Below are 17,513 nucleotides of genomic sequence, written 5' to 3'. Positions count from 1 at the left end.
TTTTGGCCAGCCACAGTGGTGTGCACTTATAGTCCCAGCACTCAGGAGGCTGAGGCAGGAAGATTCTTGAGCCCAGCCTTTTGAGACCAACTTGGGAAACAAGGGGAGAAGCTAGCTCCAAGAAAGGGAGGGAGTGAGGGAGATGGAGAAGAGGAAGGCAGGAAAAGGGAAGGAAGGTCATTTTGAAGAAGGTGGGGGAAATGGAATCTGGGAGTTGGGGTGAGAGCTGCTCATTACCTCATCTTAACCAGCTTCCATTCCTACTGATATTTTCCCTTTAGGATTAGTATCTGGTTCTGCTGAAAATGAGATCATATATTCAACTCTCAGGCTGTGTTAGTGCAAATGAACTCTAATGTGATTAGATATTAATGCGATATAATGGAGGATTGGTATTAAATTGAGACCTTCTGATCTTATTACTCCACCGATCCTCCATCCTGCTCAGGCCACCGCATTGCCCAGAGCCCTTGGGCTGTGGAGGAACCTGGAAGAGGAGAGAAGAGGGGGTGGCCGCAAGGGAGCAAGTAGCAGAGGGAGCCAGGGTCAGGCCCATGGAAGGAGCCAGGTCGGCCCTCGGCATGACCTGGCCCCTGGCTTCCTCGTAGGGAGCCTGACCTTCAGTCCAGAATCACCAGAGGAATGACAGGCACGGGGCTAGGATGTTAGGAGCAGGATCTTCATTTTGTCGCCTCTGCTCTGGCCTCCCCTCCCACCCCAAGCCTTTCTGTGCAGCTATGACTTGAACCCAGGAGCTGTCGCTGGCTGTTGTGACTTGTCTTTCCCTTTCCTGGAGGGCTGGGCTGAAAAGCAGGCTATAGACCAGCTTCGGTGTGTGCTGTGGCTTCCTTCGGGAAAGGCATGGGACTCTGATGCCCCCCGAGGCTTCCCTGGCTCTCCCTGGATGTGACAGCCAGGCCTGGCCGACCGCCCCGGGCCACAGGCTGGGTCCCATCTGCAGGGGGGCAGGGAGAGCTGGGTCTGGGGGTGAAGACCCCTCCTGAGAAGCAGCAAGAGTACAAACTTAGGATGGTCAGGGGCATCACCTTCATGTATGAATGATGGCGTTTTTACAAAGACTGATTTTTTCTGATTCTGCTTTCAGAAAACTGCTTTCTGAGGCACAGTCTTTGCACACAGGCTGGTAACGACTTTTTAATGACCTTAAGAGGCCTGGTGTCCAGGCAGCAGTGAATCAGTCTCAGCGGGAAGTTCATGGGGAGAGAGAAGATGGAACACCTGAAACCAGAGGGAGAAAACAAACTGCAAATACATATATTTTCTTTGCTAGAATTACTTGGTAATTAGACAATTACAGGAAACAGCTTCGCAGCAGCTGGCATTTCCACTGTGTGAGCGGAGGAGGGACGGCAACAACTGTGAACCCCTCGCATTTATTATAGAAAATATTACTGGAGTTTGCAGCCATGGGTGTGTGCGCTCCTCGGCACATCCTGATGAACTGTGAGCCTCGGCCCCGGGGCAGCCAGCACCTTGGGAGTGAGCTGGCCCTGCCTGCCTGCGCTCATCACGAGGAATGGCCTTCAGGATAGCGGGGCACTTCTGAGACCACCCAGGGACGGGACGGTCCTGAGAGTGGGGGCCTGGGGAGAAGCTGCCTGCGCTAAGTGCTGGTCTGGCCCCACCCTGCCCACCGCCAGCCCTCCCTGCTCCAAAACTCCACTCCTGGGTCGAGTTCCCCCACCAGCAGCCTCTCGCCTCGGCCCATCCCTGGCCCATTTTAGGGATGAGAATGGTTTGTTTACTGCTCCCAACCCTGGCCCACCCTTGTCACAATGTACACGTGTTCTACGCAACAGCCTCTGAGAACCCTGAGCCACATTGACTGACGGGTCATCAACTAGTGCCTTCTTTGAGGGGATTCAGCTCCCGGATGGGACACTATTTCCTGTGCCCCTTCAGCACATGTGAGGTGGTGGTCCAGCCTCACCCTGCTGTAGCACAGGTCTCCTGGGGTGCTCACTCCCGGGTGGACGCAACTCCGTGAGCCATACTGTCACAAGATGATGACACCGCCTAACCTGCGTTTCTTCTCCCAGGTCCTGGCAGTCGGTGACTTTTGAGAGACAGCCTGCCTCCTTCATCCGAATCGTTGGAACACACAATACAGCGAACGAGGTAAGGGCCTCTTCTCTCGAGAAGCACTGTGCTCTTCAGCCATGTCCTGGTAAGTGCAGTCTGAGTTAAGTGGAACTGTTTGCTCTGCCTGCTAATGGCTTGTTGTCCCGACAGCTGGGTGCAGGAGAGGTCCTGCTCTCCCCTGGCGGGGCCGTCATTATCATGTCTGCGTGTCTCTTCACAGCACATGAAAGCCAGCACCCACTGCCTCTCCGCTTCCTCCCAGCCTCTCTCTTCTCCGTGGAATCCACACCACTGAGACCTCGCCTCAGAGTCCTCAGTGGTTTTATGTGGGGCCTTGGCCCTCGGAGCCGAGTGTCTCATGGATGGCTATGCAGTTGGCTTGGCGTGTGTTGCTTTCTTGCCTTTGTCTCCAATCCCTGTGTGGTGTACACCTCTGAAAGACCTTTGGTTAAAGACGGGCCGTGTAAGGAACAGGGACAGTAAGGTGGAGGTTCAAGAGGGAAACAAGAAGAAGCGAAAACCACGCTAGACACTTCCACTGTTTGGTGATCTCTCTCGGATTTACACAGGATGGCTTCGTGGCTTGGCCAGATGGGCAGGCGCCTCACTGCCTGCCTCAGGGCTGGCCTGGCCTGTGAGGATGTCCCCATCCCGAGGCTGTGAGAGGGTGAATAGCAAATAAAAGAGCAGAGCAGGAAGAGCGAGGCTGTGGAAGGAGGGAGAAAGGTGGCTGCTTCCTGAGCATGGGCTCTTTGTTTCCATCTTGTGCCTGGCCCCCCGCCTCAGGGAGCTGGCCTTGGACTCCGCGTTGTTGCCGTGGAATCAGAATTTTTCCAGAGCATGTCAGGGTGTGTCTGTACTTCAAAAGGCCTTTTAAAAAGTGAAAATATTGTGATGATTTAGATTCATTTTGCCTTTTTATTTAGAATAAAAATGATTCACACCTACAGTGTGTTTCTTGTAGAGGAGCTCATAAACAGAAACCTGAACTTCCTCTCTTACCTCTTCATTTCATAACAAACCTGAAAATTGTAAAAGTAAACTAACTGATGTTTTTAAAACAAAATCCAAGAATTCTAAACATTGAGTTATAAAATCACATTTTTTCTTTCTGTGTACACATACAACAAAAGTAAAATTGAATCTGCATTTTGTATATATTTGGTCTCAACTCATAATTTTAAAATTTTGCCAATAAAGTCCAGTTTTTATCACTTATACTATGTTAATTGTGAATGTGGTACATAGAAATTTTGAAAACAGTTTAAATTTATCTTTACAAGGAATAAACTAAAATATTTTTACTTGAAGTCCTTATTTCTAATACAGTGCTACCTCCAGAACAAAGATTAGTGTTTTGCTTTAACATCTAACTTGGGCCAGGGATTTAGCTCAGTGGTTCCACCACCTGCCTTGAAAGTGCAAGGTCCTGAGTTCAATCCCTGGTACCAAAAAAACCCATCTAACTGGACCTCTGAAATTATGCACTACAACAGAAGGGATTGTCAGCTGGAAGAGACCTGAGATGATGCCCGCGAGCCTGGTCAGCGTCTCTTCCAGACGGACCCTCAGCCCCACCCCTCTGACCAAAGGAAGGGAAAAGAACCTTGCATGTTATGTTGTCTTCATAGCTATTCAGGATGAAGAGTGGCTTCCCATTGCAGAGCTGTGAAGTAGGCAGCGAAGGTCTCTCTTCTGTGACATTTCCACAGAGGCTCTGTGCCCAACCCCAGCCCCTTGGGTGGAGACCAGGCCTCCAGTTTGCATGGTCTGGCCGATGGTCACTAGTTAACGGGACCTGTCTCATTTGGCTGATGAGTAACTAGTCAGCTGCCTTTCCAAATCAGTTGTTGATAAGGAAAATAAAGCCCCACTGTAGCGTTGCCAGCTGCGGAACATCTTAAATCATAAAATAACCATGATCAGGGCCTTAGACAGGATCCATAAACTGCAGCACCCTCAGCACAGAGAAGACGCAGCCCAGCTCTGCTGCCACACCCTGGGTGCTGGGCGGCAGTTCCCCCCATCTCAGGGACACGTGGCCTGGGGGAAGATGACTTGGCACATGGGCAGCACTCGGAGGAGACCGCTCTGGAGAAGCCCTGAGGACAGGAGGGCTCACTGCGGCCCTGATTGATGTCCCTTGAGAGCCAAGGAATAGGGTCAGGGCACCTGTCTCACCAGGGAGGGTGGCCCAGGTTTGTCCCCACTGAGTGGCCAGGTAGCTTTGGCGACTGCCTTGCTCAGCCTGGGCTGCTGTGGCAGAACACCACTGACGGGGGCCTGGCTCAGCCGTGGAGGCGTAAGCCTACACCCACACCGCCTACATGGTTGCAGGCAGTGGCACCCAGAGCATGTGCACTGCACTCCCTCTCGCTTCCTGGAAGGGTGCTGATCCTGGGCGCATTCTCCTGATCTCACCCACACTGACTCAGCCCCCAAAGGTCCCACTCCTGGGGCCACTCCATGGGGGTCAGGGCTTCAGTACCCTCATCTGGGGACACAGTGCAGTCCTGAGCAGTGGCCTTGGTTTTAATGGGAGCTAGGACTCGTTTCCCTTTAGCTGCTGACGTGAACACAGAGATTGTGCCAATTCCAGAGTGTGGATGGAATTGGGTTTAGGCACAGGAAGGTAAGACTGTCTGCATCCGTGGAGGAAGAGACAGGGTCACGCCACCCAGGATGGCCTCCTTCTGCCGTGCAGCTGCAGCCCGAGAGGCAGGCAGGACAGGGCAGGGCAGGGCAGGGCTGGCCATGTGGAGAGGCGATGGTGTAGGGCTGTTTCAGCAAAAGCTGGGGAGCGGCCTGGACAGTGTGCCAGAGCAGAGCTGCCTGCCGCTTGGAGAGACCTGAGTAGTTCCACACAGTCTGCAGCTCAGTGAGTGGATGGCTGCGTGGCCTCCAGACATCTAGCTGCTGTTGGGGGAGCAGAGGGCTCACTTGCGAGTCATGCCGGGTTGGGACACCGGCCCATGAGGGCTGTGTCTGTCTTGCTCTTGCTCTGGTTGCTGGGCCTTCCTGGGTCTCCTGGTGCCTGGTTTCGATGCCCTCTTCCTTCCCCTGGCAGCTCCGTGCAGATTTCTTGATCACCTGTTTGGCCACGCTTGTGGGTCCTGCAACACTGGCCCTCTTCTAGTGTGCGTCTGCTGCTGGCATCTGTCTCTCATCTTCTTTTGTGAGCAATGCAGCAATAAATTCATTTGATTTTTTTAGCTGCACTTATGACTTCTGTTAATAAATTCCATTACAGACTCCTCCACTTCCTCCTGTGACCCCCTGCTCCTGTGTCCTTAGTGCTGTCCTTGTCGCTCATCTCCCCTCCTTAGAACACACTCCACTCCTTCGTGGCCCACCCGCCCTCCGCTCCCTCCTTGCCCTGTGTGACTGCTTCCCCTTTATCCTCTCCAGCCTCCGCCCCTGTGGCGCCCTTCATCCTCCCATGCCTAGCACTAGGTGGCAGACCTGTGCTTGTCTGAGCAACCTGCCTGCCCTTCACTTGTTCTCATTCCTCTGATTCTGCCCAGTGCTGTGGCCCTCAGAGTTACTCTTGGCTCCATCCTTGGGCACTCCGGTGGTTGCTGTGGCCAACTTAGCAAGCCTGTATTTGTCCCCGTGAGCTTGCTCACCTGGCGCCCCGTCTGAGCCTCTCCTATGTGAACAAGGCTAGGAGCTGGGTCTGCCAGCCCTGCTGTGCATCAACAGTGGACTCAGCTTTCAAGCCCTGACCACGCTACAGAGCCCTGCTGGTTCTGCCAGGCATCTGGTCTCTCATTAACCCCTTCCTTTTCATTTTATTTATTGTCTTAGCACGATGGCAAAGCCACATACCTACATCCTTAAAGCAATCCAGCTGAGCTTAAATGAGATCAAGTCTGTGTGCCTATGAAAATGAGTCCATGGTGTTGAAAGGGATAGAAGTTATGTCTTTTTATGATAGAAGTTATAGGTTTGAGAGAAAGTTCTGGAATGGTTTCTTCGTAGGCAGGGAGCTCAGGGTCCAAAAAACTGAGGATTAAGCAGAAGGAGCGAACTCTGCTGTGTAGGAAGACAGGGTTTCTGCCCACAAGAACCCCACATGCAGCTTTGCCAGGTCAATAGTAGAAACGGAGGTTGGTACTGATGACTGGAGGCAGCTCCCAGGGTTCCCTGTGCTTATTGAATTTATGTGGTGAGGGGAGAAGCCGTGTCACATTCGTCTTTGTACCTTCGGCACCCAGCATGTCGCCCGGTACGGATAGCGTAGAGTTCTGTGAGCCGGATGAACGAAGCCCTCTCCTCCCCAGTGGGTCAGATGCAGGAAGAAAGGAAAAGGGACTAAGAATTATGGAGAGTCATGGCATGCAGACAGTTTCCGAAAGTCGTGGTGAGGGTTTCCCTAGCCCAGAAACTTGTGTGAATGGAAAAGCAGGCATCCCAACATTTAGCAGCTCCTCACAGAGGACCCTGACAATGAGGATGACGATGCTCTGTGACAGTGGCAGCAGCCAGAGCTGTCTGAGCACTGACTGTGCCGGGTCCCGTTCCAAGCCCTTCGTACTCATCCTCATGTGTGGCGGGTGCTGTCGCCCATGCTTTGAAGGTGGCAGAGTGTGGAGTGGTGGCAGCTATCTTCCGGTGCCTCTGGGGTGTGTGTGTGGCAGAGCTGAGCGTGTGTGCACCGGGCCCCCGATGAATGAGCATGTCCAGCTGCGCCATGCTCAGAGCCTCTGGTGAGGGTGTGGCCAAGCTGTGTTCCCCCAGCACTGCCCATGGCAGACCCAACAGAAGAACGGGCAGACAGCATCCTCCAGAGACCATGGTGCATGTGGATGAGCGTCAGAGCCAGCTGAAGGGCACCGCTGGGGTTGCATTCATAGCAACCTCAGAAACAGGTGAGCCCGCACGTAGTGTTTATGCCTACACAGGAGCTAAAGCTGCTGAGGAGAAAAGGTGAGGGGCGGCGGTTGTTTCTGCTAGAATCACGGCTTCCCCTGCGTGCTAAGGTTTGGCCGGGGCCTCATGAGGGCCTCGGCTTCTGAACCTGGGCGGTGGCCCTGTGCTGCCCTGTGTGATTATTCATCCAGTTGTACGTTCTGTCCCACGTGCCGTTTAGCATGTAGTTTTCACAATACAAAGTTTGGTGTTAAGCAAAAGGAAGTATTAAGAAATGCTGACCCGTTTGTACAGGGTCACCTGCCACTGTGTGGCAGAGCAGGATTTGAACCCAGTCAGGCTGGCTCTTAACATCCTGAAAAGCCTAATAAATCTTAAGCTGCAGAAATGAGGCTCATTCTTCCCTGGCCCACAGCTCTGATGACCGAGTCAGACATTGGCAAGTGGGTGGTTCCTGTGGGCTCACTTTGTGCCCCACCCTCGATAGATCTAGGGGAGAAACTGAGGCAGGGCTCTTCCTTATCAGGACTGCAGCAGCCTTACTGGCTGACAGACATCAACCCCCACAGAGAGCACCTTAACTCTGGGAGACATCTGAAATGCTGGCACCCTGGATGGCAGGGACAGAGTGCGGAGCGGAAGTGGCGGTGACAGGCCCCGAGGAGGGGTGGATCCAGTGATCCTGGCCCTGGGGATTGGTAGACTTGAGTGAGATAATGTTGAGGATGGTGTTAGAGGCTGGGGCTGCAGATGACACCACACGCCCGCCTGCTACCCGCCGTGCTGCGAATAGTAATGGGCCTACAGCATGGCGTGGGAGGGTCCGTGAGAGCCAGCACCAGCAGGACAGCAAGTCTGCAAGTGGCTACTTGAGCTGCCCTCCAGGACCACTCAGCTCAGAGCCTGGAGTGAGGCAGAATTTATTTACAGGCTTCTGTCAGGCCAGTGAGTGGCTTTGGGCTCCCAGTGCCATCCTAGTTCCCATAGCAACATGTGGCTCTAGTGGGAAAAAAAACAGAAATCAGGAAGCAGACTCTGAAGCACTAAATAAAAGCTCCTTCCTGGCCTGGTGGTAATTATTTCCCAGACCTCCTCCCGGGCCTGGCTGCCCCTCCCTGGCTCCCCGGGGACTTCCCCAGGCTTCCACCAGTGTCATCTGTGTAGGCTCAGGAGGAGCAAACAAAAGCAAGTGCCCTGCGGAGTCCCTGGTCTGTGGGGAGAGGCCGTGCTAGCTTTCAGACTCTGGCTGCCCCACAGAGGACCTGGCCCTCCTGGGGTTTCTCGCCCCAGTGGGAAGGGATGTGCACAAGGGAGCGGCTCGGGACAACAGCCAGGTTCAAGGAGGCAACGTTGATGCCCTGGGTGGTGCATGCCACGGCCAGGTGCTGGAACATTGAGGATGTGGCACCAGATCAGCAGGGGCCTGGGCACAAGGACAGAGCAGAGGGTAGAGGACACCTAGGAGTTGGCTCAATAGCCCCACACACAGGGCTCTGGCACCTTTGTGTCCCAGAGTGTGGCACACAGTTGCCCCTGCACAAGTCAGAGCAGGCCAGAGCTTTGGTGCAGGATTCTCAGTGAAACTGGCCCTCAGGAGTCACTGGGGACCCCCAGAGAGGGAGCAGAGGGGAGAACTGCCACTCCCCAGAGAAAGGAGGAATGGGTAGGGCATGAAAAAGTCCAGAGCTTTCAGCTTCAAGAAAATGTAGGGCAGGGAGGAGCAGTGAAAGGTGAGTGATCCTTGGGGCTGGGGATTTAGCTCAGTGGTTTCGCTGCCTGCTGGACAAGCGCAAGGACCCGAGTTCGATCCCCGGTACCAAAAAAAACAAAGGTGAGCAATCCAGAGAAAACCATGAATTAAGGATCACACACACAGAAGGCCATCAAGGCCAGGGACCCCAGAAGAGCCGGCTGGCAAAGAGTGTGGAAGGATCTAGAAGGAGCTCTGAGAAATAGCTGCTGCGGGCAGGGAGGGGCACTGGGCCAAGGCGGGGGAGAGAGGAAGGAAGGAAGGGGCCGCTCACCTGCCCTTCTCACCCGCTGGTAACCCCAGGTCACTTCTCCTCCCTGCCTCTGACGGCACTGTCTTTTAGGAGAAGGAAAGAGATCTCAGAGGTATCTTCCCAGGGAGACAGGAAAATATGTCACATGTTGGATAATTATAAAAAGAGACTTGTTTTTCCATAGCGCTGGCAATTGAACATAGAGCCTCTCGCATGCTAGACATACAAGACCTTTTCAGGGGCATCTTTATGAAAGATTTTTTCGGAAAAGACAAAAATGCAGCACATTGAGCTCATGTCATTGTTTCAGACACCACACAATCCTACCTGTTGTGTTAGAGCAGCAATAATTCTGCATCCTCAGCCACCTGAGGAAAGTGGCCATGGGCTCGGGCAGCCAACTACCCGAGAGCCACCACACTGAGCGACAGGTGGAGACGCTTAGCTCATGAGGCTGTCAGGTCCTCACCTGTCCCTGCTGAGCTGGCAGCTCAAAGTGAGGCCCAAAGTGGTGGCTTGGCTACCAGCGTGCACAGTGGGGAGCGGCCAGAGCCGCACGTTCTCAGTGCCTGTCCACTGAGGCTGCATCTGCAGGTGGGGCATTCAGCCAGCTCGGAAACCTGGGAGCAGAGCACTTCCCTTTTTTGTTTTGCAGTGTTTTATTACTATTTTTTTTAATAACTAAGAAATACCCCTATGATGTTGTGGCCAAACTGAGACAAGAGTGACGCCCTGGAGCCCTGCAGTGTGCACACACAGAGATAACGGCAGCCAGAGAGCCAGGGCTGCTTGGAGCAAGGCCAGTTCTCCCAGAACCTGTCAGCCAGCTGTCTGTGGGTATGGGAAAGTGACGTTCAAAAACTGCTGCCATAGAAGACCATTGTTACCCAGAAATTTACTTCCACTCCTAATAGGAACAAACTTCCACTCCCACTAGGCACAAAATGTTTGGCTATCCCATCACCCCTAGCTATACTGAGAAGTTGTAGCTTCCAGTTTGGAAATGTCTCCCTATGAAATGATTTCTTAACAGTGTGTTCGGCTGTTCAGATGTACAGATAAAATCAAGGTTTATAAAAAGGAATGTTGGCCCGGGGATTTAGCTCAGTGGTTTCGCCACCTGCTGTGCAAGTGCAAGGACCCGAGTTTGATCCCTGGTACCAAAACAATAAAAATAAAAGGAACATTGTGTTGGAAGTGCTTAGTCTTCCTTTTTAAAGGAGCAGAAATAAAACTCTGCTGTCTGTACTTGCACTGTTAACTTCTGCTCTGAGAGGAGCTGGAGAGTTGATGGTTGCCATCGTCGCGCTGGTTACCGGGCTGAGTGCTGAGTGACGCCACTTCAGCCCGTGGAAGGGAAAGTCTTTCGGGGGACATCAGAGCCGTGGCCTGTGTCTTACTTACAGGCAGCCATCCGGAGGTAGGTATCTATTTTATAAAGATACGTCGCCTTGTAGATTTTAGCTGGAAGCTAGGATTAGAAATCCTGTTTGTATTGGTTGCCATGAAAGTGCTCTGTGGAAATTACTCAGGAGAAACCAGGAAAGCAAGGTAGAATCATTGATCAACATTTATTAAATTTTCCCAATTTCTGCTACAGTTCCTGGTGCACCCTCAGGCCGCCTTGGGAAAACTAGCCAAGGCATGTGCTGCTGCAAACCTTGAAGATTATGTCAGGCAAACAGTGCTTGGGAGTTCCGCTAATGAAAGGCGGCAGACAGCGACCAGCTGAGGAATTAGCCTGATGGCCAGGAAAGGCCTGGGGCACGTGTGTAATCCTGTCCAGGGTTCACAGAGAAAAGAAGGCCCCAGACCATTTCAGACTTGTGAGAATTACAGCTCCCAGGGAGCGAGGCACAGTGACAATAAACAGCAGCCACAGAAAAGGACGACTGGGTTGTGTCGGATTCATACACACGACTACCTTGCAAATTAGCCTGCATGCCTCTGGGGACAGATCTGGAGGCCACTGAAGATGGTTTGCAAAGGTGCCCCTTTGTGAGCGCAGCAGTCAAACAGGCTAATGGGATGCATGATTGCCGGGAAGGGCCGGGAGTGATGTGGCACGGCAGGCACAGCTCTGCATAAATCAGAAGTGCGCCTCTTCCTTGTACGACTCGTCCACTCTTGCTCACATCCTTTCCTAGGGTATTAAGTCTGGGGAAGGTTCCGGGAAAGAAATTGAGAGCAGAGGAACCAAGACTCGGCAATTCACCTGCAGGGAAGAGGAAGTGGACTGGTGGGACAGGCAGGGGCACGTTTCTGGGCCACTCCCCATGGTGGGGACAGCCATCCCACCTCTTGCATTTCTGTGGTGTTTCTGTGAGAGGCAGGAGCAGCCCCAGCACAAGCTCCTGCTGGAGGCCCATTTGTGGGTCTGAAGGAGCTGCAGGCACTGTGGTGCTTATTAGCTGTCTGTGCGCTACCCAGGGGCTGGCGCTCACTATGGTCACATGTGGCTTGAGCTGATGGCCTTGATCATCAGCTGAGGTGACGGAGCCAGGCACTGTTCAGAGGTGGCAGAGCCCATGGGAGATGGGTGCCAGAGTTGCAGCCAGCCCTCCATCTGGAAGTCCACCCTTTGTCCCCTCTGCCTGACAGGCCACTTCCTTCCTGTCTGCCTCCCGTCCTTCCCCTCTAGCCCTGACTCCTGTGCGGGCAGAAAGAGCCTGTGGTCACCTCGCCCCTCTGACTCGAGCTGGCCAGGCAGTAGAAGGCTTTACCAGGCAGTAGAAGGCTTTACCAGGCAGGTGTCTCCATGGTCAGTGAAAGGTCTCGGCTCAGAGCTACCCCACCCCAAGACTCAGTGCCAGCTTCCCGCTCGCTGACTGCAGGAAAGTGAACTCACCTGCATGGTGCCCTGGCCCAGCTGTGCCCACCTGAGAGGCCCTGGCAACAGCAACGGGGTGCCAGACACCCCCAGGCAGAGCCACTGAGGACACCACAGGTCCCGTGGACCCGAGCGTGTCGTTGGCGTGAGCGAGGGTGTGGTTGTGGTGGCTGTGCTGCAGCCCGGGAGCTGGTGGCACCACTGCCCTGTCCCTGCCAGCGTCGCCGCAGACGCTTTTCTTCCCATTGTGAGTCTTGGTTTTTTTTTGATACTGGGGATCGAACTCGGGCCCTTGCGCTTGTGAGGCAGGCGCCGGAACCACTGAGCTAAATCCCTCGTCCCCCATTATGAGTCTTGTCAAATTCTGTGGGGAGTTTTCCTCTTTAAAAATCACTCCTTGATTGTAAACTCTTTGCACAAGGGGTTCAAGGTTTAAAGGTTTCTCATCTACTGTCTTATATTATTTGAATTTGTCATCACAAGCATATTTTTCATAAGCGTCTTTACTATGAGAGCTACCCATTCTCGAGGCTGCTGACCCAGCAGGCCCCGCCCCACCCGGCGCCTCCTCCAGCCCCGGCTCCGCGCCCTTTCTCTGGTAGCCTCGGCAGGGGACCCAGCGGCTCACTCTGCCCACCCCGCCGGCGCCCGCGGGCTCCCCCGCCCCGGCCCCGGCCCGGCCCGTGTTGGCGCAGGAGCGCGGGTGAGGCGCAGGAGCGCGGGTGAGGCGCATCCGCCTTCCTCCCTCCGCAGCCAGGCCGCCCGCCCGCTGCCGCCCTGGGTGCCCTGGCCGCGTGTCCCGCTCACAAGCTGCCTGCCAGCCCTCCTGCGCACCAGGTCTCGTGGCCCCATCTGTGCGCCTTTCCACCTGGACCCCCCCCCCCCCGCACGTCTGTGACTCCCCACAGCTGCCTGTTTCTTGTGCGCTGCCTTTGGGCCGGGCAGAGCCTGTGCAGCCCGGTGGAGGCGCTCAGGGGCCGTGTGCCTTCTGAAGCCAGTGGGGTTTGGGGCCACACTGACGCTTGCTTTCGACACCCTGCCCCTCCCGTCGGGCAGCTGTCTGGGCCGAAGCATCCCGCCCGTGGACCCCTGGCCTGCGGCCGTGCCAGCTCCCCAGGCGCCCTCAGCCCTCGTGGGAGAGCACGCTGGAGCTGTGTGGTGCCCGGAAGGAGGCGGACGGTCTCTGTGGAGGAAGTTTCTGCAGGGAAACAACCAGCTAGTTGACATTGGCTGTATTGTGTTGGTGTGTTGGGAATAAGCGCGTGTGCGTAATTACTTGAAAACAGGTTGGTTAGTGGACGAAACACAGTTGTGCAGTTAACAGCACCTAAACTAGGAGATAAATTCAGGTGGGACATGGGGCCAACAGCGGGACAGGGCAAAGTGCACCTCTTCCACACTCACCTCAGACAGCGCCTCAGACAACCCTAACCCTAACCCTAACCCTCCCAAGCCCTCCCCAGCATGGTGGGGAGCAGAAACCCCTGACCCAGGCCAGGCAGCGCCAGCAGGGCCTCTCCTTAGAGAAGCCTCTAGCACAAGGCCGAGGGAGATCTTTTCAACCTTACTTCTCAGTGCAGGGGTTTTATTGATTTGTTTGTTCTTCGGCAAGGCCCTGAGCAGGCGACAGGAGGATGAAACTTTGGGCCTTGAGTGCAGTGAGAAGCGACAGAGCCGCAGCCAGAGGCGGAGGTGCCCAAAGGCTCGAAGGGCGGCTGGGAAGCTCACCTGGAAGTTGGCAGGACGGTAGAGAGCTGGCAGGAGCAAAGGGGAGGAGAGGTAATAAGGAGCGGGGCAGAAGGAAGTCCATTCGGGTACCAGGGGCAGCAGCTGGGGAGAGGGCGTCACACGGGTGCTGGGCAGGGGGCCTGGCGAGGCGCCGTGCTCCAGCGTGGGGGGGGGGCAGTCCAGCGCAGCAGGACTGGTCCCCCTTCACAGGCCGTTGGGACAGAGTGCGACAGAGTTGTCTTGAAAGAGACGGACCATTTGTGGCTATGAGAAGCTGTAGTGGGGACGGCGATGCTCTGCAGAGCCTGCCCTGCTACCCAGGCCGGAGACAGGTGCGAGGGCCTGAGGGTCCCCCTGCCTGAGCTGCTCCTGCTGCTGCTGCAGAAGCCTAAAGAGCTCGAGGCTGATGGGGAAGGGCAGGTTAGCAGTTGCTACCGAGAGGGCCCTGCCCTGGGGCCCGCATGGTTTTCGGGTCTCTCTGATGTGGGCCGTGGACAGGTGCATCCCTGCAGATGGGCCCACGGAGGAAGATTTACCGGAAGGGCAGGGAGAGAGGAAGGGAAGGAAGGAGACCTCGGGGCCCGGCAGGATTGGGCTGCAGAGAGGCAGTGGCATCACAGGAAGCCCATGGCCATGACATTGCCACATGCCCCCTCTTTGAGGAGACGAATGAGCTCATTCTAAGGGAAAACAGCTGCTGCCCCAAAAGGAGAGGACAGACGAGGCAAACACGTGGTCGCAGCTCATCCTCATATTAGGGTTTGAAGTGTGAAATTTGAAACAGTGGTCCATAAATGAATTGAAATGGAAATGCGGAAGAAATAGTGATGTAGGAAGGTAAGCACAGAATTTATATTTTCAGCATAATTCCCCAGTTGATAATACATTTGTTGTCTCCTCTGTGAACTCGATTCCGCAGGACGCGTCAGTGCTTCAGGTGCGCAGCTGCCCTGGAGAGAGCAGGTCCCGGACTCCCCAGCCCCAAGGCCACCCCGGGCACCGTGCCCTCACCCTGACCCCAACAGGCCTCACCCGGGACAGACTCACGGCCCCGAGCGATTGGTCACAGACCCGGCAGCTCTCAGACCAGCCTCCACCTGGGCTCCAGCCTGTCCCCCGGGCGGGCCAAGGACAGGTTTGGGAGTGGCATCTTCCCCACGGCTGCCAGGCCTCCGCACTCCCCAGAGCCCCGCTCACCCTTCTCTGGGCCTTAGCTCTCCTTAGACAGACCCAGAGGCACCTCCCCGAGGCCTTGCTGTGTCCCTCTTCTTCCGGGGGACACTTCTCACCCGCCTCCTTTCCTTCCTCTCCGGACCTCTCCCAAGGGCTTCCGTTCCACAGGCGCTGCAGAGGTGCAGCTGCACACACTGTGCACAGCCCCGCGAGAGCCGTGCACTGAAGTGTAAGCCTCTGGGCACTTAGGCTGAGACACAGATAAGACATTTCATCATAAGCTTAAATGCAATTACTTTTACAAACGTGAGATAGGAAATAAACGTAAGATGGAAGATGAGGACATATTAGGAGTATTTGATGACATGATTTGATAAAATAGATTTGAAGAAGCTTATTGCAGAAAGCACAAAATCTGCTATTATGGAAGTTTTATCCCTGAGATTTTAGCCAGTGAATCTGGAAAATGTTTTTGTAATTCTAGAAAAATTCCAGGTACATGTAAAAAACTTGGTGTCAATCCTGTGTCACTTCCGTGTTCTCAGTTGAGAGCTCTGACTCAGGGCCTCTGTGGGTCCCAGGACACCCCAGGCAGCGCCTCCCCCACTGTGGCCTGTGCCCCTCCCTGCCCTGTGCTCCCTGCAGGCTGTGTGTCCAGTGCTGTGCCCGTCTGTGCACAGCTGGCACAGCGCAGACTCCCCCAGTGGCACTGCCTGGCGGGTAGACAAGTTTTTCCGGGCTCTGGAGGGTGGTGCCCCCCTCGGCAGGTGACCAGCCCAGCCTGTTGGGTTGAAGATGTTTGTCCCAGGCTGGTCTACTCTGAGCAAGGTGGAAGTCAGGTCCCAGCTGCCCAACTCTGTGTCCAGCCCCAGCAGGATGAGGGGGAATTGTGTCTCGGGGTGGAGTTGGGGTCAGTGAGGATCTTTCCTGGGCTCCCGCCCTGCTGGCTGCTTCCCATAACAGTGTATTGCAATCAAATTCCCATCCTGTCCCGTTCACCCATGGGAAGGGTACAGTTCAGTGGCTTTGAATACAGCTCATTACCACAGCCCACCCCTTCTTTTAATTTATAAAAACTTGACGGATTAAAACAAAGGGCCATGGGACAAAAGTCACCTGAAAAGAGCCATCCAGTGAGAACACTGTAGGAAGCCACACTGGCGTCTGACCATTCAAAGCATGTTTACTACCTTCTGGCTGCTACCAAGTGTGGGAGTCAGGGGACAGTGGGGGTCCTTGACTTCTGTGTGGCTCCAGGCAGCTCCACCAGTCCCAGGCTAACCTGTCACTCATCTGTCTTCTCCTTCTCTCTCTCAGGTGTTCCACTGTGTCCACTTTGAGTGTCCGGAGCAGCAGAGCATTCAGAAGGATGAAAACAATGAGGAACTGGGGACAGGGGATGGCAGCCCAGCCACTCAGCAGATCGACCCTCACACCCTGCGGGCACCAGGCACCAGCTCGCTGCCCCCCAGCCCGGGCCCCAACGCATGCTCACCCAACCGGCAGCACCAATAAAGGAAGCAGTAGAGGGGTCTGTCTTACTTTTCTCGTTGCTGAGACAAAATACCCAACACTCAAGGTTAACAAACGGAAGGTTTATTGTAGCTCAGTTTGTAGAGCTTCAGTCCATAGTTGGCTGGCTCCATGGCAGAGGGGCACTGCAGAGGAGAAACAGTTCATGGTGGGCAGAAGGCAGCTAGTGAAGCAGCAAGCGAGGATCCTAGCCCCCTTTCTGCCCCATATATTCATTCCATCCAGGCCACACACCTTTAGTGGGTAGCAGTCACACACCCTTAACCCCAGCATCACACACCCTAGATTCAGCCACCTCTGAAAAGCCCCAGCCATGACCACATGAGGCTTTGGAGGGACGTCTGGACACAGCCACAGCAGGGTCTGACTTGGTGGCACAGAAAGTGACAGGAATGTGCCCTCCCTGGCAGGGACTTTTGTGGGTTGCCCTGGCCCCTTTCTGGGAGCAGACCTGGCTACAGAAGTGGACACTGAGCGGGTTTTCTCCCAAGGACAGAGAGAGCCATGTTGTTCCCATTTGTCCAAATCGGGCTGGGAGAAGGTGGCTCTCCGGGCTTCATCAAGTCCCCCATTAAACCCTGGCTCTCTAATCCACCCAGGCAGGGAGCAGAGGGAAGTCTCGGGCTGCCCTGCAGTACAGAAGCGGTACACACCGGAGCGGAAGAGAACGCATCAGGCCTTTATTACCTGGAGGTGCCCTGTGGGAAATGGGTTTCCATAGTGTTTACTTTTATGGAACACATTGCCTGGCAACGGAATGATTTTTTTATTTCTTTTAGTTATTCTCCATTTGCTGAATCATAGGTGTTCCAGATCTTTTTGAAGTAGTCCAGCAGCAGATCACTTGCTCTAATCCCTTCCGAGGCTGTAATTTCCCTTGCTCAGTGCGGAATGTTTCTGCAGGCGGTGCAGGCAAGGCAGCTCATCCTGGCACCTGGTCTGACGGGAAATCCGAGGAACTTCAAGGAAATACACAATGAGTACATCAATCTGCAGGCCCTGGAGTCCATAATCACACAGATTGCTGAGTTATTAACCTGACATCCGGAAACGCACCCAGCCTGTGCGCTCGGAGGCTGCGGAGCAAACAGCTGTAGGCAGCCGGTAACTACTGTCCAGAGCAGCACGGTCCCCTGTGGCCCCGCGGAGGACGCAGCCCCGCCGCCCTGGGGTCAGGAAGGCGATGTGCAGGGTGACGGCCCTGGGGCCCGAGACCACAGAGGACAACGCAGCCCTGAGAAACTTGCCTCGGCTCCCCGGAAGGGCTCGGT

The 17,513-nt window shown here is 54.8% G+C and overlaps 1 protein-coding gene across 4 annotated transcripts in view; it reads left to right on the top strand.

Annotated features, from left to right (window-relative positions):
• The window catches only part of Btbd9 (BTB domain containing 9), a 438,873-nt gene extending 422,633 nt beyond the window's left edge, over nucleotides 1–16,240 (top strand). For all 4 annotated transcript variants that reach the window (XM_021259885.2, XM_021259883.2, XM_021259886.2 and 1 more), the window contains exons 10-11: nucleotides 2,061–2,139; nucleotides 16,027–16,240. In XM_021259885.2, the coding sequence (XP_021115544.1) occupies nucleotides 2,061–2,139; nucleotides 16,027–16,224 (277 nt within the window). In that variant the 3' untranslated portion in view covers nucleotides 16,225–16,240. The remainder of the gene's footprint in view (nucleotides 1–2,060; nucleotides 2,140–16,026) is intronic.
• The last annotated feature ends 1,273 nt before the right edge of the window (nucleotides 16,241–17,513 follow it).

This window comes from Heterocephalus glaber, unplaced genomic scaffold (assembly GCF_053883595.1).
Source record: "Heterocephalus glaber isolate CG9 unplaced genomic scaffold, H.glaber_assembly_v1.0 deba00001497, whole genome shotgun sequence".
Lineage (NCBI taxonomy): Eukaryota > Metazoa > Chordata > Mammalia > Rodentia > Bathyergidae > Heterocephalus > Heterocephalus glaber.
This window is presented reverse-complemented; position numbering and strand designations above follow the sequence as displayed.